Source organism: Meleagris gallopavo, chromosome Z, assembly GCF_000146605.3.
Source record: "Meleagris gallopavo isolate NT-WF06-2002-E0010 breed Aviagen turkey brand Nicholas breeding stock chromosome Z, Turkey_5.1, whole genome shotgun sequence".
Classification (NCBI taxonomy): Eukaryota; Metazoa; Chordata; class Aves; order Galliformes; family Phasianidae; genus Meleagris; species Meleagris gallopavo.
This window is the reverse complement of record NC_015041.2, coordinates 36,250,748-36,252,814: the sequence shown is the minus strand read 5'-3', so window position 1 is coordinate 36,252,814 and position 2,067 is coordinate 36,250,748. Positions and strand designations below refer to the sequence as shown.

At 34.0% G+C, this 2,067-nt stretch overlaps 1 protein-coding gene across 1 annotated transcript in view; it reads left to right on the top strand.

Moving 5' to 3' along the window:
• Positions 1–2,067, top strand: part of LOC104915099 (FERM domain-containing protein 3) — a 106,656-nt gene that overhangs the window by 31,663 nt on the left and 72,926 nt on the right. Inside the window, exon 6 of the mRNA XM_031557413.1 lies at positions 1,315–1,438. Coding sequence (XP_031413273.1) covers positions 1,315–1,438 — 124 coding nt within the window. The remainder of the gene's footprint in view (positions 1–1,314; positions 1,439–2,067) is intronic.

The following is a 2,067-nucleotide window of genomic DNA, read 5'->3' as shown; positions in this document are numbered from 1 at the left end:
TTTTTTTTTTTACCCATACTGTTTGTTTGCCTGCATTGGTGTCAGTTTTAAAGTGTTTAAGTAATTCAGCTTGCAGCCAACTTACGACACACAGGAACCTAAAAGCAAACAACAACAGCAAAACACCAACAGAACTAACCAACCACACACAAAAACAACAAAAAAACAAAACAAAACAAAAAACCAAGCAAACTTGAAACAAACAAAACAACAAAAAAAACCCCACTAGCTGATTGCCTTAGAATTAGAGTTAAAAAGTATGGCATCAGTATTAGACTGCAAAACTCTGTTCTTTTACTATCCTGAATGTAAACATAATCTATACTAATTGAACTAAGCAGGAAAAGTTTCTATTCAATGTAATTTCTTCTGGAAAAGATTATCATTTCATTGTGTAATTTCATTTGTGTAATGCTGGGGTGGAGAAAACATGAGGAAAAAAAACTTCTTGTCGGAGCACTGTAAGAGGCTACCCAAAGAAGTCGTGGAGTCTTATTTTCTGGAGATAATTCAAAATCCACCTGTAAAAAATCTACTTTAGCAGGGGGTTAGACTAGATGATCTCCAGAGGTCTCTTGCAACTGATTTGTGAAATCCTTGATAAAGCAGTAGACACAATTCAAGGAGAAAGACCTTTTTTTTTTTTTTTTAATTCTTCCTTTCTCCTTATCAGTTACCAAAGACAGCATTGATATATATATCTTGGAATACACTGAAGAAAGTAGTTAGCTACACGTCCAATAAGGGACTTCATATGTGTGCTTCATTCTAACTTAATCTGAATGAATCTTTTCATTCATCATGAAGCTGCTTATCCCAAACAAGATCAACTCTAGACCGTATTCAAAGAGACTTAGCTAGAAAAATAGAAACCAAATGTCTCACTTGAATATTTAAGTGATCATCTTTTAGAAGGAGAATCAGATACTGTGGGTTACCTTTAAATAATGGCACAGACAAGTGGGGATAAATTGGTGAAGAAAATAGCATGGTCTGGAATACATTGTTTTTGTTCTGCCTAGTAGGAGAATGGTAAGTAGTTAAAGGGGGAGGGTTTCCTTTATCTTCTTTAACGACCCTATGTTCTGCCAAAGATGGTATTTTAAGATTGCTAATTACTTCTGCAATAAATAAAACATGAAATTTTCATCAAACTCAGTGATTGTGGTTTTAGTTAGCTACAAGTTCTTCAAAGTAGCATTTCTTCGGAGATGCTTCATTCATACAGTCCCTGAATTAAACTATTTACAAACTTTCTCTTCTAACATTGCAATTTAATTTTTCTGTTCTATTTTGTGTTTTGAATCTATTTAGCTGAACTTGGTGATTACGATCCTGATGAACACCCAGAGAATTATATGAATGACTTCAAGATTTTTCCCAAACAGTCACATAAGCTTGAGAAGAAAATAGCTGAAATACATAAAAATGAATTCAGGTAATTTAGAGTGTTGCTTTGTAAAGTCAGCTAAGGATTATTTTATCTGTTTTCACATTGTGCATATTAACCCAGAAGGGTTTCTTTCTTTCTATTTAATATGCTGAATTTGAAAATTCAGTTTCCGCTTAGTGGGTTTTCTTTTCCTAATAACCTTCATTAATCATAGCTAATTCCCACATGTGCTGGTAATTTAGACTGCATTTGCTTGAAAGATGGGTTTGGTTATTACATCATGGGTGCTGTAGTTGATTAACAGAATGACATTTGTTTCGAAGTTGAAAGTATCCCTCAAGTATTGTGTTGCAGAGGAGTAGTAGCAGTGCTTTGTGCAACTGTCCCCCCGTCAGGATTGTCAGTGAGTAGCATGCACGGTAACAGTGTCAGAAACTACTCATCATTCTGCATGATGGAGAATGTTCCTCTGAGAACCATGAAAGGAATAAAACGTGAAGAAAACTAAATAAAATCAAACAATTAAATTAAGAGGATATTCTTAATTTAAAGAGAAATTTCTATTCAAAGATTATGAGGTTCATTGCACTTCCTTGAAACATGCCTATTTTTTTTAACAAAAAGAAGATTGTGAATCATCACATCCTCCCCCCCAAGAAAAAAAAAAGGAAAAA